The following is a 21,790-nucleotide window of genomic DNA, read 5'->3' as shown; positions in this document are numbered from 1 at the left end:
CTAGCACCAAACAGAAACATTCTCTTTGAGGTACTCAGAAGAACATAAAGTGAACTGAAAAGAATGTAATTTAAAATCCGTGCACCACCCAAAATCCCCCTTTGAGCTACCCAGGACCATTCTGCATGGCGGTGCCCGCTCTATACTTTCGCAAACACGATTTCAGCGCTTAGTCCTGCCTGCAGTGGAGTGAACAATGTTCTTGTAGCCCCTCGTCACCAGCAGACCCCAACAAGAGGCTGGTGGGCCAAAGCCACACAGGGGAATACTGTACACATTTGCCTAGAATGTTCCTTCCCTTGATGACCTGTGGTAGGGAGATTGTCTGGGATTCAGGGAACGGGCCCCAGCAGAAAATCATCCCTGCACCCAAAACATAGATGCCCCTGTGGCGATGAGGCAACAACCTCTCCAACTTCTGCTATCACAGCCCCCCACTGCATTGTTTTGTAACTATCCCCATGTCTGTTTACTTTGCTTTAAGAGCATGACCTTCTCAGAAACAGGACCCAGCTTACCCAGCACTATACCTCAGTACTTGGTCCAGGCCAAGGCCCATGCTAAATGCTTGTGAAGTGAATAACCAGCATCTATGAGCGTGTACCAGGTACCAAGCACTGTGTTAAGTGTTTCTCATGTATAATCTCATTTCCTCCTCATAGCAACCTTGGACGTAGCTCATTCACAAATGAGGAGACTGATACCAAGAGGTTTTCTAATTTTCCCAAGGCCACTCGGCCAGAAAGTGACAAAGCTGGGATCTTGACCCCAAATGTGTCAAGAGACTACTTAGAACAGGGACGGGGCTGGGCTCTGGCTCTACCCCTTTCACAACAGGTAGTTCTATGCCTGGTGTATGGTCTGCACTGAGAAAACCCACCCCAAACCCAGTTCTGCGTCTTCCTAGGCTGGAGGGACTCAGTCTAACTTAGCAGAGCACAGGACTTGGTGATGTTGGAGAAGAGAGCAAGCCCCAAGCTTTAAGGTACACGCAACTTGCAATAGTGTCCCATCTCGCACAGGGGTTGGGCTCTACAATCAGGATGTAGGGTGAGAACTGGAGAGAGTCAAAATAATCTTGAAAACTCCCTTAAAGCATCTTCAAGACACTGGGCCTTTGGCCCTTAGAAGCTCCCAAAGCAAGAATTAACTTTATCTCTTTGCATTTACGCTCTGCCTCATCTCTCCCCTGCCCCCTGCCCCGCCCCGCCACAGTGCCTGGTACCTGGGAAAGGCTCACAGATGAGGTATAGAGCTGAGTAAGCTGGGTCCCGTTTCTGAGAAGGTCATACTCTTAAAGCACAGGAGACAGACATGTGGATACAAGGCAATGGGGTCTGTCACAGCAGAACCTGGAGAGGTGAATGGGTCCCCAAATTGTTGCCTGATCGCCACAAGTACCCCCCTAGGTATGGAGACCAAGGTTTAGTCTGAACAGGGGAAAGGTAAGGAGTTGCTTGAAGGGACATCTCTTACTCTCACAGATAGAGGTAGAACCACAGTCAATAGCAGACAGTGCACAGATGCCCCCTTCTTCTTAGTAGCCTGGTTCTGACCTCACTAGTCCCTGCCCAGGCTGTGTCCCCTGCCCCGGGAGTCCTCTGAGGGCTGTGTTCTCAGGCAACCCCTCCTCCAAGAAGGTCCATGCAACCTGCAACGTGAACTCGTGCATTTATCTGAAGAGTCCAAAGGGCCGACTGTGACCCTCTAGGGGCACATAGGAGGACCTTATCCCTCATCCCCATCTGTAAGTTCTGCTAGTACATCTCAGATTGTGAGTCCTGAGTTCCTGTCCGCAAGTCACCTCTTGCTGCCAGAGGAAGGCCTTGCTCCCTTGGTTATAAAACCAATTGCCTGAGTTCTTTATCTTTGTTGAAACAGCATCTGCCTCAGGGGAGAGTGCTTCTCAGCCGCAACCTCAGAAAATTCTCCGCGGCCGGCTGTCCCTGGGCCCTGACAGCTTCCTGTCTCTAGGAGGGGAAGGGTCCGGGTGTCTGTTTGGGGTGGCCGCTGCCGGGACAGCTCTGGCCAAAGCCTAAAGGCTGGAGAGGGAGTGGCCCAGGCCCCCAGGCGGTTACCATGGTCTGGAAGCAGGAATGCAGCTGGGTCAGGAAGGGCGGCTTCCCGGGCAGGGCCAGCACCCGCTTCTCTACCATCGTGCATTCCACGTCATCGTCTTGAATCACCACGTCCTTCTTCAGGATCTTCACGGCGTACAGCTCATCTGTGCCCTTCCGCTCTGAGAGCATGACCTGCGAGAGAGCGGGCACGTCAGTGTAGTAGCGGAAGGGGCCCCGGGGAAGCCACAGGCGGCTGACGGTCACTCAGATCTGCTCCAAGCTTCGTCCACGTGCCCTCGGTGGATGCTGGTACGACACGTGAAGTTTCCCACAGACCTCGCACCTTGAATGGCTGAACCCAATCAACAGAGGATGGTTCCGAAACAGAGACAGACTCACAGACGTAGAAAACACACTGATGGTGACTAAAGGGAAAAGTGGTGGGGGCAAGGAGGGATAAATTAGGAGTTTGGGGTTAACAGATACACGCTACTATAAATAAAATAGATCAACAAGGACCTGCTGTGTAGCACAGGGAATTCAGTATCTTGTAATAACATATAATGGAAAAGAATCTGAAAAAGAATAAAGCTATATAAACTGAATCACTTTGCTGTACACCTGAAACTAACACAACATTGTACATCAATTATACTTCAAATTTTTAAAAAGCGTATCACTAAAAATTTTTTTTTAAATTTTTTAAAAATAGAGGATGGTGCCAAGAGTGATGAGCAAGTATTCGGATATCCCTTTGGGATACGTATCAATGCCAGCCAAACATGACTAGAATACAAACCCCATGAGGGCAAGTATCTTTGCCTGTTTTGTTCATTGGTGTAACCCAAGAGTCTGGAACCGTGCCTGGCACACAGTAGGTGTTCAAGAAGTATTTGTTGAAGGAGGGAATGAGTGAATTCCTGAAAGAACTGAATTTGGGGCAACTGTTTCCGTATTCTTTCAGTTGTTTAATATTCATTAAGAGCCTTTTAAGCACCGGGGAAGCAGCATTAGATGAGCAGGTACGTTCTCTGACCCTGCATTCTAGGGAGGAAGGAAGACTTTGGACATTAATTACAGGGATGATTAATGTAATATTTTAACATCCTCTCCTGTTGTCCTGGGGCTTCCTTTCATACAGCTGTGGTCACAATCCGAGCATGTTAATCAGTGTGGCTTGTGACACATCATTATTTGCACTGGCTGTGACTATGCCAGAGAGAACAGTGACCAGCAGGTACCATTCTCAAGAAGCCTCTTAGGGAGCGTGGGGCGGGACCACACTGTACAAGACCTAACCTGGTCTGGGGGCTTCTGAGATGGCTTCCTGGAGGAAGAAGCAATCGGACTGAAGTAACTATACACTGTGTGTACGGTGTCAGACATTTCGCAGGCAATAATACCAATCACCACAATATTCTGAGTGCTTACCAGGGTGCCAGACAATGGTTTTCATTTATTATGTCTCATTCGCTTTGCCTAAGACCCTAGGAAGTCGGGACCATTAAGAACCCTATTTCAAGGGGGGAGGAGCAGCAGGGTGGGGGGTTAAGAGGTACAAACTATTAGGTATAAAATAAGCTCCAAGGGCATATTGTACAACACAGGGGATATGGCCAATATTTTATAATAACTGTAAATGGAGTAGAACCTTTAAAAATTGTGAATCACTATACTGTACACTGGTAACATATAATATTGTACATCAACTACACTTCAATAAGAAATAAATAAATAAGTTTAAAAATTAATTAATTAATTAATTAAAAAGAAAAGAGCCCTATTTCATAGGAGCCCGGGGCTCAGGGAAGCTAAGTGACCTGTCACACCACAAATTCAGTTAGGGACAGAGCCAGGATTTGAACTCCGGTTTACCTGATCCCAAGGTCTCTGCCTTTATACACTCCACTTGTGAGAGTTCCAGAAGAATCCTCAAGGAGTTTAGGTGGCTGAGGAAATGAAATGCTCGTCCCTGACTCAGCTGGAGGATCAGAGAGAGCAACAGAGGCCTGGGACCGGAGGGAGTGACGCACAGAGGGAGCCCCGAGGCAGGAGGGCAGCTTGCACAGTCCGCTCAGCTCCTGCCCTGATGGTAAGAGGTCTGACTGGACCCCTGCACGGCAGCTCTGGGCTGCGCTCGCCGCCCCTCACAGAGGCCCGTCTCCTGCCCGCACCACCTTCTCTCTCATCACAGCCAGGGGTGGCCATGGGCGATTCAGGCCTAGGAATTTAGAGCACTTCGGGAGAAAGTCCCTGACGCACACCTCCGCATCAAGAGGACTTTTCCGACTGCTTTCTCCCCCAGCCTCACCATAGAAATACGAGCTGCCAGCTGGGCAGGTCCTCCCTGCCGGGCATCTACTCAGCCCTCACAGCAGACCCACTCGCCCCCATGGCAGAGGAGGGCTCAAAGTGCTGGAGTGCGTGTCTTTAGCTCATTTCCCATCTCCCTCTGCTCCCTCACGGGTACCCAGAGCCGTTTTTCCTTCCCTAGTCCTCAACCAAGGCAGAACCAATTACTCCACTAAGATGTTAAGAGTAGGCTGGAGATAGGGGTTTTCTGCTCCCAGATTCCCGAGAAGGCAGGGCTGGGGCAAGGGCGGAGAGGTGACTTAGCCAGAGGCGAAAGGGTAGAGAGACTGAAGGAGGATGGAAGCAGAGTCATCAGCTGAGAGGACCCCCAAGTACACAGGAGGGGCTCAGCGCTGAGCTGGCTGTGAGTGTGGCAACCCCACTGCCCCGTCACCACTGGTCAACGTACCATCTAACAACCCAGAGTACTCGTAGACAACGCACCCCACCCCACCACCACCCAGGAGCACAGGGGAGGGGCCCTGGACACCTTGAATGTCAATGCAGTCCCCTGTCTGGAGGAGTAGCAGGACAGATGGCTGGGAATTGCCCCAGGCACCAGAGGCAGGGGTGAACCCCCTACGTCTGTTTCAATTACTCCCCTTCTACAGATGAACAAACTGAGGCTCAGAGAGATTAACCTGCTGGAGCTGATGATTGTTCTAAAAGTGCAGATCTGACGAGGCTACTCAAATGTTTCAAGTCCCTCAGTGACTCCCGCAAGTCAAACAATTTCTTGACCATATCCTGTTCTTTCTTCTCCTCTGGCTCTTCTATTGCCAGTGCCTATAGTGTCCTTCCACACGCTTTCACTGCTCAGAAAATCTGAGATTCAGCTCAGATGTTCCCTTCCTCTCTATCCCTCAATGATCCACGTAGACCAAACAGGTCACTCCCTCCTCTGGACACTGGGACTGCTTTGTATCTATGGCAGGTACTTTAGGGCAAGTGTTTCCAAACTTCAATCAATCATTCACGTGCCTTTTTCACATTTTTCCCCTACCACCTAAACTGGTATTTACTCAGTATTTTTTAAATCTGGTCACATCTTTACTTAACTACATTTATCTGAAAAGGAAATTTTATATCACCACCATTAATGGCAAGCCAGTATCACCAGCCATAAGTGGAAGATGAGCATAAAAGTAAATAAAAGTGGGGGCTTCCCTGGTGGCGCAATGGTTAAGAATCCGCCTGCCAATGCAGCGGACACGGGTTCGAGCCCTGGTCCCGGAAGATCCCACATGCCACAAAGCAACTAAGCCCGTACGTCACAACTACTGAGGCCCACACGCCTAGAGCCCGTGCTCCGCAACAAGAGAAGCCACTGCAAAGAGAGGCCCGTGCACTGCAACGAAGAGTAGCCCCCACTCGCCGCAACTAGAGAAAAGCCCGCGCGCAGCAACAAAGACCCAACACAGCCAAAAAATAAATAAATTTATTTTTTAAAAAAAGTAAATAAAAGCAAAGCAGTGCTAGGAAATTCTAGCTGGATACTGCTGGCTGCTGAAGGTTCCAAGCCAGGCCTGTGTTTTCCTCTTGTTTAAGGAAAAAAGTGATATTAGCAAATGTTAGCTATTAATGGCACGTTGTCATCAAATGAGACTTTCTGATTCAAGTAATTAGAAAGACTAAGAGAAAACGTAAAAAGAAAAAAACCTTATCATTCATAGGGCACCTATGTACCACCTTAAAAAAACTCAACTACTCAACTAAAATCATCTTGCAAATCATCAATACTACGTGCTTCACACCTTAGAAAATACTGTTGCATTTGTAGAGATATTTATCTTTCAGTCAATCAACAGGGATGTGTGAAGATTCTCAGTGCCTCGCCCTGCCCTAAGCCACAGGGGTAGAGGGGAGAATAGCCAGTACCAGAGGACCGCCCCCCCCACCCCCCCCACCCCCGACATCCTGCAAGTGCTACACAAAGGGGCAAACTCTGGAAAATTCTCCTATAGCATCTGGAGGAAAACAGAGCTGACACACACGAAGCATTAATAACAATTTAGAGATAGAACTGAATCAAGTTCTAGAGCAGGGGCCAGCAAACTTTTTCTGTAAAAGGACAAAGAGTAAATATCATAGGCTTCAGGGGACAGTCTCTGTATCCACTACTCAACTTGCACTGTAGTGGGAAAGCAGCCGTAGACCACACACAAGTGAATGGGTGTGACTGTGTCCCAATAAAACTTTATTTATAAAAATAGCTGGTGGGCCCAGCACCAGTAGTTTGCTGACCCTTGTTCTAGAACATGTATTTCAAAAAAGATTGGGAAAAAATAAGAGTGACTACATTATCAAAAGTGGCCACAGTTAAAAAAAATAGAACTACCAGAAGACCCAGCAATCCCTCTACTGGGCATATACCCTGAGAAAACCATAATTCAAAAAGAGTCATGTACCACAATGTGCACTGCAGCTCTATTTACAGTAACCAGGACATGGAAGCAACCTAAATGTCCATGGACAGATGAATGGATAAAGAAGATGTGGCACATATATACAATGGAATATTACTCAGCCATAAAAAGAAACGAAATTGAGTTATTTGTAGTGAGGTGGATGGACCTAGAGACTGTCATACAGAGTGAAGTAAGTCAGAAAGGGAAAAACAAATACCGTATCCTAACGCATATATATGGAATCTAAAAAAAAAGGTCTGAAGGACCTAGGGGCAGGACAGGAATAAAGACAGAGACGTAGAGAATGGGCTTGAGGACACGGGTTGGGGGAAGGGTAAGCTGGGACGAAGTGAGATAGTAAAATAGTAAAATAGATAGCTAGTGGGAAGCAGCCGCATAGCACAGGGAGACCAGCTCGGTGCTTTGTGACCACCTAGAGGGGTGGGATAGGGAGGGAGGGAGGGAGAGAGACGCAAGAGGGAGGGGATATGATATATGTATACGTATAGCTGATTCACTTTGTTATACAGCAGCAACTAACACAACAATGTAAAGCAATTATACTCCAATAAAGATGTTAAAAATAAAAAAAAAGTGGTCACAGTTTAACTTGGATATGGACCCTAGCATGCTTTTCATTTCTTCCAACTCCTTCTTAGAGCCTTCTGATTGGGCAGGGGACTTATCTGGCCACAGCTGATTGGATTAGAGGTGGAGAACTGATCTACGTTGAACCAATCAGATTCTCTCATTGAAAGATGTGGAATTAGGATGCTCCATGTAGGCAGTCTAGGATCCTGAAAAGAAAAACACACAGATCTGCCTAGAGTGGTCCTTTCCTACCACATGCAGGCAAAGAAAAGTGACCCGGATGTGTGGGGGAAACAAGGAGGTCAGGGAGGGCTTCCCTGGTGGTGCAGTGGTTGGGAGTCCACCTGCCGATGCAGGGGACACGGGTTCATGCCCCAGTCCGGGGGGATCCCACATGCTGTGGAGCAGCTGGGCCCGTGAGCCATGGCTGCTGAGCCTGCGCCTCCAGAGCCTCAGCTCCGCGGCGGGAGAGGCCGCGGCGGTGAGAGGCCCGCGTACCGCAAAAAAAAAAAAAAAAAAAAATGAAGGTCAGGGAATGAGCAAAGGCCTTGCTTTCCAGCTCTTGGTTCCAGTCTCTCAGGAGGCTTGGCTGTTTCCATAGAAACCTCCATATCTCCCCAATAAAGTTATTATTTTATTTATACTAGCTTGAGTGGATGTCTACCTTTTAAAGATCTATAAGACAAAATTATAGCTTGAGGAGTACAAATTCTTAATGAAAATAAAAATTTCAGTAAGTCAAATAGCATCAGGTTAGTACATGACCTAAAACAAGACAAATTCCATTATTTATAAATTCCATTCTTCAGGTGCCTCTTGCCTATATCAGAACCACGTGGGGTACTTGTTTACAAGGAGATTGCAAGCGCCACCTCTCATCCAGAAGCTCTGACTGTGGCCTGGGAGGACGCATTTTAACAAGCGCCTCCCTTCCCCTTGATTCTAATCACTAAATTTGTTGCTCTGAGGAACTCTGAGGTAATATCAGAATTGATTCATTTAATATGAGGGATAGGAGGTGTCTGGAAGTAAAACAGATAGAATCCTTTTGAGTGTCCCAACGCTCTCTCCGCAGTCGTTACCAGGGGTGAAAAGGGAACTTTGCTCCTTAATATTCGAATCAAGCTTTCCTTTCCATAGGAATCTCTCTGCCCTTGGAGAGCTTTTCGAGAGCTTCCTAGAGCTTTCCCGGTATCATGAAAGAAGTGATATTCTGTGGTGGTTTCAAAACATGTCTGTAAATATTTGGCAGTCCTCAGTCAAGGGGCAGAGTCTGTGCCCTCTGTTCTGGAACCTGGGCAGCCTATGCGACTGCTTCAATGAATGGAATACAGTGGAAGGGATCCTGTGTGACTTGGGAGATAGCAGCTTCTCTCAGTTTCTCTTGGGACACCTGCCTTTGGAGCCCTAGGCCACCGTGCTAGTGAGGCCACAGCATGAGACCACGTGGAGAGGCCTGGAGACCACACAAAGAGCTTGCTGCCTAGACAGCACTGGGTGCTCCAGCCTCAGCTGTTCCAGCTCCAGCCACTGCAGGACAGAGCCCAAGCCACAAGCAACCCGTGAGACTTCCCAATCTCCTGACCCACATACACCATGAGAGATAATAATATACAAGTGTTGTCGTTTTTAAACCTCTGAGTTTGAGGATGATTTGTGATGCAGCAACAGGCAACTAGAACAGATTCATCTGAGTTCATATGTGCCCTAATGCAACCCAGCCTTGTCAGGTGTGGCCCCTGTTACCTTGCTTTATTTATTTCTTGTGTTTGGTTATGAACGCTCTTTTTAATCGAAAAACTTTTAAGGCTTCAATTGAGATGGGCAACAGAGATGGAATTCAGTCTGCCTTCCAAATGTATCACCTTTCCTAGTCTCACCCAGGACTTGGGAGGCTGGCCAATTCATTTATTCGTTCAGTAAACATGAATTAAGTGTCTGGGATGCACCAGGCACTGGCGATGCAGAATGACAATCCCTTCAGGAGGCTTACACACCGGCGCAAATGAGTCCAATTCAATTATGATTAAACTCCTGAAAGAGAAGTTCATGGTGCCCTGAGAGTGTTCACATGGAGGACTTAACCTGGTTTGGTGGGCCGGCAAAAGATGCCCTGGGGAAGTGATGGTTAAGCTGAGACCTGAAGGATGACCAGGACTAGCACAGTGGACATGGGGGAGGCATATTCCAGCCAAAGGGAAGCCAATCGTGTTCCCTTAGGATTAAACTACCTGGATCCACAAATCTTGGTCTAGAATTACTGTAGGAAGTGAGCTCTTAAGCTCTAGAACTCAAAGTCCAGATGCCAACTCCCAGCCCTCTGAGATGTCTCCAGCAGAGAGAGCAGCGGTAGCACCAAGTCGGGTGGCTGGACAAAGAACGGGTGACATTCAAAGGGAATGGGCCAATGTGTGTGCCAGGGAGAAAGACAATGCTGGGACGACCAGCATGTGAGAGAAGGTGGCCAGCTTGGGGCTGATATGATAACCACCCCCATTTCTTACCTACTCTGTGCATTATTTCATTTAATTCCACACAGATGGGTAGTATAGGTACTGCTACCATCCCCATTTCACAGGAGAGGAAGCCAGGGCTTAGAGAAGTTAGGTGAGTGGTCCAAAGTCACCCTTACTAGGAAGTGACCCTTCTAGGTCACCTACCTCCAAAGTCCATGCTCTTAACCATCTGATTCTCTGAGCCCTGAGCACCAAGTGTTGGGTCATGAGGCTGTACTGTCTGCAAATTATTGCTGAAGTGTTTCAAATTCGACTCCAGATCCTGGCCCGGTTCTCCTTTTCCGACCCATCCTACCTGTTGAGACTTCAGCCCTTGTGGCCTAATTCATGGTCAAGAACAGAACACTTATGTCCTTTCTCCATTTCTTATACAACCACTAACAAACCACTCATCTACTTGTCAAGATGAGCTTGGTCTGAGTCAGTTCATCCATCTAGTCCAAGAGCTCTATTGGGAATCGTGTGCCAGGCATGATGCTAGGCACTGGTGATGCGTCCACGAACAGGACAGACGTGGCCCTGCTTCCAAGCAGTAAGTGGCTTGAGAAGACCTTACTCCCTCCCTCTGTGCCCTGAAGTGTTGGTACGAGAGAGAAAAATGACAGAAAAGCAGCCACAGCACCAGCAATGGCGATGGCCATGATCTAAAATGCTCCTTTACGTAGACATGATTTTTTATTGTCTCTCGCAGTTTCTGGAGCTTCCACTTCAGTTAATACCAACATCGAGGGCATGGGCTGTTTGTTCAGCTGTCCCTCCATCTCTAGGGTGAGGATTCCAAACAGATTGAAAGGCTGTCTTGAAGTGACGTTCTTATCAAATTCCAAGCCACATCTGCTCCCCAAGATCTTCTGGGAGAGATGTGATCAGCAGCAGCAGCTCTGGTGACAGCAGATAAAATGCAAAGTAGCCCAGGGACTCCTAGCCAGAAAGTTGATGGAGATGAACTTAACTGGCAAATCCAAACGGCCAAATGTGCCTGGAACCTTGGTCCTTGACCATGGGGCAAGATGGCATCATGGTTAGGGCAGGGACTTTAGAATTAGGAGACCTGGTAAATATCCAAGTTCCACCCACATACTAGCTGCGTGACCTTGGGAAAGTCACTTAACTTTTCTGAACCTTAATTTCCTCGTCTATAAAAGATACACTAGCAATGCTCAGCTTTGGGTGGTGCTAAGGGAACTTTGGGGGATAAAGTATGCAAACTGTACACCTTAATTCAGCTCCGTGCTGGGCAAATGATGAGTACTTAGGGACTTGTACTAGTTACAATAACAAAGAACCAGAAACTGTGTGGCGTAAAACAACAGAAATCTATTCTTTCACGGTTAAGGAGACCAGAAGTCTGAAATCAAGGTGTTGGCGGGGTTGGTTCCTTCTAGAGGCTCTGAGAAAGAATCTATTCCATGCCTCTCTCCCAGCTTATGTGGTTGCCAGCAATCGTTGGTTTATGGACACATCATTCCAATCTCTGCCTCTGTCTTCACACGGCGCTCCTCCCTGTGTCTCTGCCCCAATTTCCTCTTCTTATAAGGAGACCAGTCATTGGATCGGGGCCCACGCTAATCCCGTCTGAACTCTGAACTTGATGACATCTGCAAAGACCCTATCCCCAAATACGGTCAAATTCACAGTATCAGTAAGTCAGAACTTGAAAATATATATTGAGGGGAGACAATTCTATCCACTACAGTGGTTATCATCAGCTTCATCTTTTCAGAGAAGGACCAAGGGGACCACTTGTGATCCCTGTACACAGCATCAATTTCCAGCTCTCAACTGGCTAAGGAGATTTGCCCCGAGGCACTCGTGTGTCCATGTGCTTACTAAGGGGAGAGGGCAGAGATAGTTAGGGACCAAGGCCCCGCTCCCCACTCCTCCAACTTCAACAGACACCTGCCGCAAGTCCAAAGCCAAACTGAGCCTCCCTTAATTCGTCTCTCTTTCATCTCTCATCCAGGGCATCAACAAGTTTTGTTAGCTCTGCATTCAAAGTACATGCCATACCCAACCTCCTTCCTGATCTAAGCCACCACGATCCCCACCCTGGTTTCCTGCAATTGCCTCCTAGATAATTGTTTCCACTCTACCTGCTCCCAACCTCCACGTACACTCTGTCCTGTCCGCAGGATTCTTCCCCCAGATACACCCAAGAGTTTGCTCCCTCACCTCGTTCAGTGCGACTTCCTTGCAGAGATCCTCCCTGACCACATTCTCTAAAGTTGCAGCCCCTTTGTCACTCCCCATCCCCTTCCACTACTTTGTCTTTCTTCCCACACCTGGCATTCTATTAATCGCCATTTGTTTCTTTTCCTCCCTCCCTAGTACAGGAGAACAGCTGTTTTGTTTGACTGGTTTGCTGTCACATCTCCAACATCTAGACACTCAATAAATATTTCTTGAATAAATGAATGAAAATATCTGAGTGAGGGTGAAGTAGTTTAAAAACAAAATCCCTAGATCTAGGTCACTAAAGATCTTTCGTTACTTGGTTCTCAGCATTGTTTAATTTATCTATGGCTACATCCAACCTATAATTCACAATGAATTTCAGGTAGCATTCAACATTATATAATATTAAACAAGTAGATTTTATGATATGTAAATTATACCTTGATAAATCTGGTTAAAAATGAGTATATAGCACATAGCGTGTATGTGTGTGCCTATATTATAAATATAGTGTGTGTGTTTGTGTGTGTTGTACTATCAGCTTCCTAGAGGCCAAAGCAACCAGAGGTACATGAAATGATAACAGAAGTTCCTATTTTCTACAGGGAAAATCATTTTTTGAGGAGAAAAATAAGCTTTCCCTAGAACTTAGGCCTAAAGGTAATGTCTCACATGGATCCTGAACATGCGTTGCCGCCGTGGACAATGTGCTTAATAACATCCCTATGACAGGGTCAGAAGAGGAGAGACCATACCATCTAGCACTGTCGGAGCCTGCAAGCTTGACTAACACACGGGTGTCTGGAAAAGATGCTAACTTGATGAACTCAGATGGTGCATCTAAAATAGAGACAGAGAGAGACACATTTGGGGCTCACAGTGTCCCCGAACACTAATTTGAGAGGAGAGGATCGGTAAGGCGCAGGGAGCTGAGGGTGCATGGGAGAGGGATGGAGAAGCAAGTTAAGCCGGGTGTGTACAGTGCAGGCCTCCAGGGGGACCACGAGCCCCTCTCCCGGCCTCTCCCACACCCGCCACACTGGCTTGTGGACAAGGTGGGGTGCAGGTCTGATCTGGTGCAAGGTGTGTACCCTCCTCTATTTTAGGGTTCTGTCTCTTTGAGGGTCCCCCGCCCTCTGGTCCCCCACCCTCTGGGACTGTCTCCTGCTTGGGCTCCACCCAGTCCCTCCGAAGACCTGCAGAGCAGAGAGTACTTTAGATCAGCTCAGTTCTAAGTCTTAAGGCAAAGCCGGTCTCCTCCCCTACCCCACCCTTTCCTTGGGTTTGCCTCGCCTGCTCGTACTGAGCTCCTCTTTCTCCGGGCTGCACATGAGAATTCCCTGAGGAGCCTTTACCGGCTGATGCTTGGGCCCCACGCCAGACCAATTAAATCGGAACCTTCTAAATATCTGGGACCTTCCTGTGTGGCCTGCCCTGGGAGAGGACGAGGTGACGAGCTGGCCAGAGGCCATCAGGATGGTATTGTAATCAGGGGCTGGAGCGCTGGGCAGACACTGGCCACTGTTCTTCCAAGGGCGTCTGCTCACTCGGGAGTGGGATTTTGAGAGAGACTTGGGTGCGGCCAGGTTACTAAATGAAGGTGAGCGTCCACACATCCTCATCTCTTTACAGCATGGCAGGTATCCTGACAAGCTGTTTAACATAAGAATGTGATTTTGACCTTGACAGAATCTGATAAGCTGGAAGTTCATATCTAATTAGAACTGTAAAATCACAGTAGGTACAAGTTCATCTCTGGAATCACGAGTTCAAAGTTTAACTCTATCATGTGCTTGCTGTGTGATCTTGGGCAAGTTACTCAGCCTCTCTGAGTCTCGGTTCCCTCATATGTAAAAGGGGCATAATGATAGTTCCTCCCTCAGCAGGCTGTTGTCAGAGTGACATAACGCAGGTAAAACGCAGAGCCTGCACACAGAAAGCCATATGGTTAAAGTGAAAGAATAAATACAGAGAGTAAGAGGAATGGTGGGTACAGTGGCTCTTTCCCACAGTCTCCAGGTGGCAGAAAGTGAATTAGAGCAATAGACCAAAATTTCTGCAAAACCTATTTCCCAGGAGATCCTTATGCGAAGCCCAGAATGAAGGGCAAGGTCTTACTGTCTGTGTTTAGAGGTGGGGCTGGCACCAGCCCTCCGGGAGAGGCTAAGGGGACTCTCCTGCAGGGAGGTACATGCTCAGTCCAGACGGGACTTCCCTGAGGAATCAGCAGACCATCTGTCATCTTCTGAAATTCTGAATGGGGAAGCGACGATATACCCTGGATTCCAGGCCGTCACAGACTCATCTTCTCCAGCAGAGCCCTCCTTCAGACTGAGCCGGGGCTGAAGAGACGGCTTAAGCCACCCAAGCCCTGATAACCAGAGGCCTGGAATGAGGGGCAGAGCCATTCCTACCAGGAGACCTTGTAAGTAGATGTGGGGATAAATCTAGACAAGAGTCCACCGATTCACAGGGCCATGATGATGCTTCAATGAAACGTGTCGTAAGAGCTTAACATATAGACAGAACTCAATACACTACGTTCATCAGAGTTGATGAATTCTTTACCTTTTGAGGTTCTCCTAACTTTCAACTTTCACCAGACATGAAGATGTCCTAACATGTTCTAGGTTATCTTAAGGCCCTAATTTTAATCCCCCAAAGTGTATTGTTACTGTTCAAACTTTGGGTCCGATTTTCTAAGCGTATGTATCCACACATATGTGTGTTTAAATTTTATATTTGATGGTGGACACACTAATCGAATATGAAATCATGTGGTTAGGGGGAATCAAATGCATTCGCCTCTAGCAGCAAACTGGAAGTTAGCAGTCTAGAAACGGTTCCTGGCTTCTAATAGCTTGCTCTGGGGGAGCAACTGGGTGGACTTGCAAATTGAGGAAGTACTTCAGGAAAAATTGAAAAGTGGTACAGTGGGGAAAAGGTGCTAATTGGGAGTTAATAGTGTGGATCTGGGTAGGACTGAAGCACTTTTTGGATACAATCTTCAAGTTGGTAAGACAAAAATAAGAGCAGTGATAGTGTGCAGATCAACTGGGTTATTTCATGATTTATTATGTAAGGTTTTCCATATTTAAAATAAAATCTCTTTATATGGTTACGTACTGTATGATTCCAACTATATGACATTCTGGAAAAGGCAAAACCATGGAGACAGTAAAAAGATCAGTGGTTGCTAGGGGGTAGGGGGTGGGAGGGATGAATAGGCAGAGTGCAGAGGATTTTTAGGGCAGTGAAACTACTCTGTATGATACTATAATGGTTGATGCATGTCATTATACATCTGTCCAAACCCGCAGAACGTACACCACCAAGAATGAACCCTAATGTGAATTGCAGACTTTGGGTGATCATGATGTGTCGGTGTAGGCTTATTGATTGTAATGAATGTACCACTCTAGTGGGGATGTTGATAATGGGGGAGGCATGGAACTGGGTGGTAGATAAACTAAGTTTTCAGATCAGAGGTCAGGGTGACACGTGTCATTAAGATTTAAGCCTCTTAAAGGGATGCCATGTCACACATTAGATTTAATCAAGTTGAATTTTTGCCCACTAGCAGAGAAAGCCAGTGGAAGTGTGAAACGGAGTTTAGAATGGAGGTACTTTCCGGCCGAGTCATCTCTGGCTCCTGTGGACTTGCTATTGTTAAGCAAATGTCACTACACCCATGGAAGGAATGACTCATAGTCACTGCTGGAAAGAGGGAGGAGAGGGAATAAGAAGGTTTAAACTTGAAACGCCGAGTCCTGAGTTTTAAATGAAGAGGCTTAGTTGGATTTAATAAGAAGTGTTTGATTGGGTTGTAATAAGAAATGCAAAAGAACTATTATTTCAAAACTCTGGGTTGTATCACCTCTAATTATTGATATCATAGAATTGATATGGTGGAATCGGTAGGTATCCATTCGAGTTATTGAAGTGTTCTCTTGAGCTCACATCAATGCTGGTGTCCTGTAGGTTTGCTTAGTCAATTTTCTTTGAATCACATGTTATATCTGACAGAACTAGATGGTTAAAATAAAAGCAGATTTAATTTGACTCTTTTTTAAACAGTTCCTGGGAAAACAAACCAATAACTGATGCCTTTTACCAAAAGAAAACGCAATGAAACCCTTAAGGGTCTGTCATTCATTTCAACTATTAGGCGCACAAAGGAAGCCTGTTTCCCTATAATCTGATCTGCTCTGTGCACACAAGCCTCCCTTTATGATTGGTGTCACAGACTAATGGAGAATGGGTTTTCTCCAAGGCAGGAGTGGAGCATGTTGAGGCTGGGTGGCACAGTGGTCATGTGTTCGGGAGCCAGACTCTCTGGGTTTGGACCTGCATCCACCACTGCATGAATCTGGAAGTCTCTCAACCCTCTGAGCCTCCATTCCCTCATGTAAAATGGGGATAATGACAGCACCCGCCCCATAAGATCGTTGTGAAGATGAAACAAGCAATGCATATAAAACACTTAGACGGGTTCTCAGCACTCAAAATACAATCTCTGCAGTGATTTTCAATGAGGTCAATACATAATAACAAACAGAGTTGAGGGGCGGGGAAGGATTGAAACAAACTATGGCATGTTTAATTATATTAACCATCTGTAGGTGTACATTCAAAATATTTACCATGGGTGTTGGATGATTAAAATCTATAGGTCTCTGCTATCACGTTTTTTGTAGAAAAGATTATGGGTAATGTTGTTAGTAAACAGGGATTCAATATCTTAACAGGTCTAGAATTTCTGAAATAGCACATAAAGATGCAGTTGAGATGGATGTGTGGAGGGTGAACTATGACAGCACAATAATTGGACCGGAGGCTGTGAATTATTGCCCGAGACAGAGCTTCCCTGTTAATAGGCTCTATCTGGCCCTTCAGTAAGAGGACTAGATTTAACTTTGTATTATTTTTCCCAAAGAGCCAGACAACGTTTCGAAGAATATACAGACTTAAAGGAAACACTGGCCTGTGTGCCAGACGGACAATATTTTCTTCCTTCTCTTCGAGGAACTGCCCACATCACATTTGCTTTTCAGAGAGTCTGTTCCTGTTGTCCTTCCTGACAGATGGCTGGAAAAGTGACCTGTCCCTTTGGCCACAGCTAACTGGATCACATGATCACTGAGCCATACTGGTCCATCAGTCTCTTTCCTGGGGTTTTAAATTCTAGACTACTCTAGATTTGGGAATTAGACATTGAGAATTGAGAAGTGACATAAGGCTGAAGGAGGTAACACGGATGTACATCCACAGTGAGAGACGTCAGCAAGAAGCCAAGGTGACAGATCGGGGTCCCCAGGATGGAGACAATGAATGCTGGGTTCCTGGAACTTTCTGGTCCCAGCTGCACTTCCTGCCTTTGGATGTTGGAAGACACACAGGAACATGCCATGTCTGTCCAATAAATCCCCCTTTACTCCCTGTGGCTTGACAAGGAAACCTGAATTCCAGATGTTTCCCTTTCCTTGATATAATTCATTTTATTGGGAAAACAGACCCTTACGCTTTTTTGTTCTGTAATTTACTATCCTCTGAGGGGTGAATGTAGGGGCTACAGAGAAGCAGTAAGTCACTTCATTGATGAGAGACCTGGATGAATTCAGAGAGTGGAAGGGCCTCACCGTGACTGGGGGAAATGAGTTGGCAAAAAAACCCCACAGCAGTCAGAATTGCATACGAAAGACTAGGGGCCGGGACGAAGGTGCCGTAATTGGGACAGAACCAAAGAGAAGGCAGGAGTCCAAGATCAGACAGCAAGTGTCAACAGGTTCTCTGGAAGAGGATTAAGGGAACAGGTAGCGAAGCCTTTGAGCTCTCTGTGAACCACATGATACAGGACTCACCATATGGTGCAGGAAGATAGCAAAGCAGGTTGAAGTAAAGGGAAGAGCTTTTGTCTGTAGGATTATATAACCACCTCTAATGTATGGACGTATATGTGCGCAAGTGAAGCCACACTACTAATGAGATTAAAATTAGGAATAGACTCCCACAACGGGAGCGCTGGGACTTCAGAAAAGGCCTTTGTTACCGGTAGAAACGAAACTGCCTTTTCATCTCCTCAGGCACTTTCTTCCTGCGGTTAATTCAGTGCTGCACTTGGATGCAGCAGAAGACACTGGAGTCCGGGGCTTGGAGCTCTGTCTGGGTTGTCCTCTTGTGCCCAAACTCAAAGCACACACTAATTAAGGACCCCAGTGGCTTTTGGGGAGACAGCTTGGAGGTTGTGTGCTGTTGGGGAGCTAGTGTTAGCCACCAGGGCCAACTTCAAGCACACCGGGGACCACGATCTCTGTAGGGGCTCATGAAAGTGTTTTACTTTCTTTTAGAATCACAAGAAAAAAAAATGAACTTTTGGGCTGAAGAAACTGCTTTAACATGCAATATTAATACATTTGTCCTGATGCCAAAGCAGTCGTAAGATACAGGTTTTAACGTTTTTTCATGGTGTAAGGAAGAACCCGCAAAAGTCTCTATAGCGGTTTTGAAACTGTTTCAAAAACGAAAAGACTAGCAGCTTGGTGGAGATGAGTGGACCCAAAAGTAGAGAAGAGTGCTGTTAGGGATGGAAAGAGGCAACTGGAATCACAACACCTGATTTCAAGTCCTGGTCCTGCCTATTCCCAGCTGTGTAGTCTCGGGGAGGTCACTCAATCTCTCTGACTTCCAATTTCCAAATAGGTGTAATAGGGTTAACATCAGTAACTACCTTGCATGACTGCGGTGAGAAATAATAGGATGTGTGATGCATATAAAGCCATAGCATGATCCCTGGCATTTAGTAGGAGCTCAAAAGTTGGAGGCAATGGAGATGGGCAAGTGGAATTGTAGAGGGTGGGGATGGGAGGTAGAGCTGGTGAGGGTTACAAGAAATGGACGGTGATGGTGGAAAGGAAACCAGCTGAGGAACCACACGCACTACAGGTGCCTCCAAGACTTGGAGGACCCCATGAGCTGAAGCCTGTAGAGGAGGTGAGAAGGGCAGGCTCTAGAAGAGAGTAGCCCATTCTCAGGAGCCCTCCCAGGAATCCCTGTTGATGGCTCACAGTGCCAACGGGTGTTTGCACATGCATAGGTAACTGACAAACACAGAGTGAGGAGGGAGAACAGAAAATCTGGAGGCTCCCATCACCATGCACGTGGCATTTGTCTAATGGCAAAGGCTCAGGATGAAAACAAGGCAGCAAACTCTGCTTACACTTATAGGCAAAGAGCAGAGAGGGGGAAATGAGAAAATAAGAGGGGAAAACGGTTAACCTTCTAGAATATGTTTGTGACATGGCAAGGCGACCCCTGTTGAGACTAGAAATGCAAGTTTTTAGTATCAAGGCAATCAAGAGCCTAAGATCACACGCATCTAAACCAAACCTGGTCAGTTAAATGTCCCTGACGAGCTCTGTGACTTTACCAACTTATTTCAACTTCCCGCATCTCCTTTCCTCATCTGTAAAATGGGGATATAAGTAGCTACATCACAGCATAAACATGAGCCGAAACATACAAAGCACTTACAACAAAGCCTGGCCTATAGTAACGACTCAAAATGTTAGGTGACATCATCATCTTCATCACTACTGCCACCACAAGAATATATGTTCCATGAGGGCAGGTATTTTTGTCTGTTTTGTTCACAGCCATTTCCTCTGCACCTAGAACAGTGCCTGGCACATATTAAATGCTCAATACATATTTGGTGAATGAATAAATCCTTAATCGTGCTGTCAGTGGGCAGTTATTATAAAAGTGATACTCCTCCCCGGTATGGGTTCCAATCTTAGTCTCAGTTCCTCTCCCTCATGTCTGCCCTCTGCTGTCATAAGCAGCCACCATGCCTTGTGCTCAGATCTAGAGAGTCAGGAGCTACGAGATCACTGATAACCTGGGAGACGGGCGATTCAGAAGTAGCTGAGAGTAGAAGTCACAAGGCAAAAGGATAAGGCACAGGTGAGTGGGGAGGAAGTGTAGGCAGCAAATCTCAGAAGAGCAGTTTGATTCTCTGGATATAGTCAGTGAGTACAGGACAGCGAAGGGAGAGTCAAGGTCACAGAAAACATCTTTAGGGAGACAGGAAATGCTGAGCTTGCTTCTCATCTAAAGGAAAGGATATAGGGGAGAGGGAAGATCAGAGACGTTCTGTAGCTTCCAGATATACACAAAAAATGTAGCAAAAGACTTCATGTTCCTAGGAATACAGTGGTAATTGAAGCACCAGATTGTCATGTGAGTGTAAGATCTTGAACGCGGTTTTTCAAAAAATGTGGTACTTCTACCATCGGCAATACAAGGACAAAATTATTTTCCTTTTAATAAACTCTCCTAAGAATATATTAAAATAAATATATGACTGCTAGATCAAGCCTGTGATTTTGAATACATTATCACTTAGGGCAATGCTAAGAAGAAGAAAAGGCAGTCAATTAAATCAATTTAAAATATATATTTAAGGGGAATTCCCTGGCAGTCCAGAGTTCAGGACTGCGCTCTCACTGCCGAGGGCCCGGGGTTCAATCCCTGGTCAGGGAACTAAGATCCCACAAGCCACGCAACGCGGCCAAAAAAAAAGAGAGAAAATATTTAAGATAGTATAAAGGAGGTATGTACGTGCTTAAAAAACAAAAACAGAAAATATAAAAACAAGTGCATAAATAGGTAATAGTTGGGAAACTTGGCCAAGGCTATACTCGACCCTTTTGTACGGTCTGAATCTGGAGCCAAGGGAGTTGGTGTCAGCACCTTGGAGAGTGGCACACAAATGCTGAGTCTCTGGGGTGCTATAGGTAAGGGGCCACTGGCTAACACTAAATGGCCTCCTTAGTGACACTCGGGCACTTAATATCATCAGCCTCTTGGGCATTATTCTAGGAAAGTCAAACACCAGAAGGGAGGCTTAATGGTCTTGTCTCTCACCTCTCAGCTTTTTATTTCTGATCATCTTCAATGCACACAGAGCAGCAGACCTGCATGGGACTTTTTGAAGAGATAAATGTAATACCAGGGCACTCAGTTTCTAAAGACTTGCCACTTTTCCTTTTAATTTTATAAGCTGCTGACTTCTTCCTACTTGATTTATTCCTGGCTTATGCTATGCTTCAGGAAAAGCAGCACTAACACCTGGCACGTTCCATGATTTGAACACAAGGAAATGTCATCGAGAAGAGAAGCTTAAAGTTTTTTGTTTGTGGGGCATGAAAATGGGGAGTTCTAAAGGTTAAAGTCAGAAGGTCTTTCATGTCACCAAGAATTCCAACCAGAGCTGAGAAGTAGGGCGTATGGCTGAGACCACTATCTTTCCATCAAAATTGTTCTCCCAGCGTCCCTTGCACTGAGTCATGTGACTAAATTCTCTGTAATAGCGTGTAGGCAGAAGTGATGGGTGCCACTTCCAAACCAAGGCTTTTATGAAGCAGCTTGTGCCTCCTCTGTACTCTTTCCCCGCCCCCGCACTCTGAGTATAGACAAAAACAAGGCTGTAGGGATTGATGGGGCTGTGTAAGATGGAAGGAACCTGGGTCACTTAATCACCATATGGAGAGCGTGGGTGAGGCCAGGAACACCCATCTTGGACTGTTACATGAATGAACATTAAACTTCTATTGCGTCGGCGCCAGTATAGATGTAGGGGTCTTTTTGTTATGGCAGTTGGATCCACCCTAACTAACAAAGGAGGTTA

General features: G+C 46.4%; 1 protein-coding gene across 2 annotated transcripts in view; it reads right to left on the bottom strand.

The window, feature by feature from the left end:
- PRKCB (protein kinase C beta) overlaps nt 1–21,790 on the bottom strand; it is a 311,182-nt gene that overhangs the window by 54,537 nt on the left and 234,855 nt on the right. For both annotated transcript variants that reach the window (XM_060122196.1, XM_060122195.1), the window contains exon 10: nt 2,079–2,252. In XM_060122196.1, the coding sequence (XP_059978179.1) occupies nt 2,079–2,252 (174 nt within the window). The remainder of the gene's footprint in view (nt 1–2,078; nt 2,253–21,790) is intronic.

This window comes from Lagenorhynchus albirostris, chromosome 15 (assembly GCF_949774975.1).
Source record: "Lagenorhynchus albirostris chromosome 15, mLagAlb1.1, whole genome shotgun sequence".
NCBI classification, from domain to species: domain Eukaryota; kingdom Metazoa; phylum Chordata; class Mammalia; order Artiodactyla; family Delphinidae; genus Lagenorhynchus; species Lagenorhynchus albirostris.
Note: the sequence above shows the minus strand (reverse complement) of the source record. Positions and strands in the feature narration are given on the sequence as shown.